Genomic DNA, 2,444 nt, shown 5'->3' with positions numbered 1-2,444 from the left:
AATTGCTCGTAAATTAAACAAACTTTAATTTTTTCTTTTTGAAAAAAAATGATATTATTTATATTAAGAGAAGTGAATAAGTTTAGTTTCACAAAAAGCTACAATAAAGTAGTTTAAATTCATCTTTGATTAGAATCGAACTGAATCTTACTTACTAATAAAGATGATAAATACCACTAAATCATAGTACTCAAAAATAACAAACTTTAATTTTAAGAATTACATATGTGGAAGTTGTTGAGATGCTCATGCAAGGTACATGCCAGCTCACATTGCAGAAATCGAAAAAACTTCACATAGATTAATTACACAATATTATTTAATCTCAAACTTTACAAATTTGTCCGATTTCTTTTTGTGTCTGTTTTTGCACTTCATCTTTTGCATCAAATCCAACCTATGAAAATACTTATAAAGCATAAACAAGTTACAATGTACAGCCCACCTTATTACTCAACACACCCGACCCATTTACACAGACCCCTCAGGGGGTCAAAGTCAAAACCCCTTTGACCTCGACCAAAAAGAGTCAAACCACCGTTGACCACCCCCAAATTTTCAACTCCCATCCCTTCTACCGCTGGTTGAGACTGTCCCAAAGCAATCCACATTGCCTCTTTGCAAACCCAACCCTATGCTTCTCCAAATCATAAACCACCTCAAACCCCTGCTGCTGGTAATTTCCCAAAACACCCCCGGGGCCACCGCTATTCTCCGCCTCATCACCGCCGTTCATCAACATCCAACACCCCACCTTCTTCCTCTTCCTCCCCGCCCCATCACCGCCGTCCACAAACTCGTAAAAGTAGTTCCTCCTGGGCAGCGCCACACTGGATTTATTCCCCACGAAATGTAACGCCACGCCCGGAACCTCCACCACCTTGTCGTAATAGTAACACGGCCCGAGCCCGGTTTGTTCCTCAATCTGAGTCGCCCGCTTGTGGCCTCGCCCGACTCGGCGGTCGAACTCGGCCACCAGTGAGTTGTAAAACTTCTGAGGCAACATAGTGAAAGTCGTCCCCGAGTCAACGACGACACCACCGTTCCCGTTCTCGTTGACCCTTTTCAGAGTCTCCGGCGCCGGAAAAACCCTTTTGCCCACCGAGACTCCGGCTAGTCCAATGGAATAGAAATAAGGGTGTTTGGGGTTGTCGAGCATGGAGGTGTAGACGTACTCAACCGACTCACCGCCGACGCCGGCGTCCCCGAGTAGCTTCTGCTTCTGGTCGTAGGGTCCCAGAATGAGTGGACTCGGCCTGCGGACTCGGTCCTGGTCAAATGAGTGAGAAACTAAGCAGTATGAAAATTGGGTGGCGAGGTGGGGGGAGGTGGTGGATAACTGGGCCGGTAGAGAAAGCAAACCGCGTCCGAACCCGGCCACCCCAATCGGCTCGCCGAGGGCAGAACGGGAACACCCAAAAGTGAAGTTTCGAAGAACGAGAGAAGGAGATGACATGGGTATTGATAAGCTGTGCTTGTAGAGCTTGGCTATGAAGCTTCCGTCGGCGTAGGCGTAGTAGAAGGGCGGGCAGGCGAAGGAGGAGCATTCCGAGATTTCAATGGAGTCGAGAGGGCAGCGGGAGATGGCGCAGAGATCGGCGGGGGAGAGGGATGAGTGGGCGGCGGAGCAGGAGGTGGTGTCGCATGGGACAGCAGCGGCGGGTGGGATTTTGGGAGGAGGGGTTGTGGAGTTGGGTTTGCCTTCGCAGAGAATGCATTCGAAGGGGGAGCAGGGGAACCAGACGAGGTCGCTGCCGGTGTCCATGTAGAGGGAGATGGGTTGGGGAGGGTTGGAGTTGAGAGTGAAGGAGAGAGTGTAGTCGCTGCCGGGGGTGAGGGGGAGGGAGACTTGGTTGGTTTTACGGTGGTAGTGGTGGCGGTTGTGGTGGTGGTGGAAGCGGACGGCGGAGCGCGCTGAGGTGGACTTGAGGAGGCTGGGGGTACTGTTGAATTGGTTTTGGGAGAGGGTGTGCGTTAGAGGGAGAAAGAGTGGTTGTGAGGATGAAACGGAGAAGTGCGTGATGCAACAGAGTATTAGAAACAGAGCAGAAGCCATGGAAAACAGAGTAGAGTTATGATGCTTGAGAGAGAGAGTGAGAGAGAGAGTAGTGAAGGGGTCTTAATAAGGAGGTGGATTGACCGCCTTCCCATTTCTATATTTTTTTTGTATTCTTCTGTTTGTGTGATCATAAGTCACGTCAATATTTTATATTCTTAGTATTTTATTATTTATTATTTCTACAAAAAAATTAATAAAAAATATTAACATGACTTAACCACGATCACACATTACAGGAAGGCATGAGAGAGTATGAAAATGAGAGGGCAGACAATCCACCTCTGTCTTATCACCTCTGTCTTATAAAGGGGAGTGAGACGGGAGGAAGCTTCTGGGGGGTGGGAGGAGGGGTTTTGAGGAAAGGATTATCCTCTAATCATGTAAA

General features: G+C 48.1%; 1 protein-coding gene across 1 annotated transcript; it reads right to left on the bottom strand.

Moving 5' to 3' along the window:
- Window positions 1-281: 281 nt before the first annotated feature.
- LOC137710513 (probable aspartyl protease At4g16563) lies at window positions 282-2,088 on the bottom strand. The gene has a single exon (XM_068449556.1). The coding sequence runs from the start codon at window positions 2,054-2,056 to the stop codon at window positions 575-577; it is 1,482 nt and encodes a 493-aa protein (XP_068305657.1). The 5' UTR covers window positions 2,057-2,088; the 3' UTR covers window positions 282-574.
- Window positions 2,089-2,444: the final 356 nt, after the last annotated feature.

The sequence above is a fragment of the Pyrus communis genome, chromosome 12 (assembly GCF_963583255.1).
Source record: "Pyrus communis chromosome 12, drPyrComm1.1, whole genome shotgun sequence".
NCBI classification, from domain to species: Eukaryota; Viridiplantae; Streptophyta; class Magnoliopsida; order Rosales; family Rosaceae; genus Pyrus; species Pyrus communis.
Note: the sequence above shows the minus strand (reverse complement) of the source record. Positions and strands in the feature narration are given on the sequence as shown.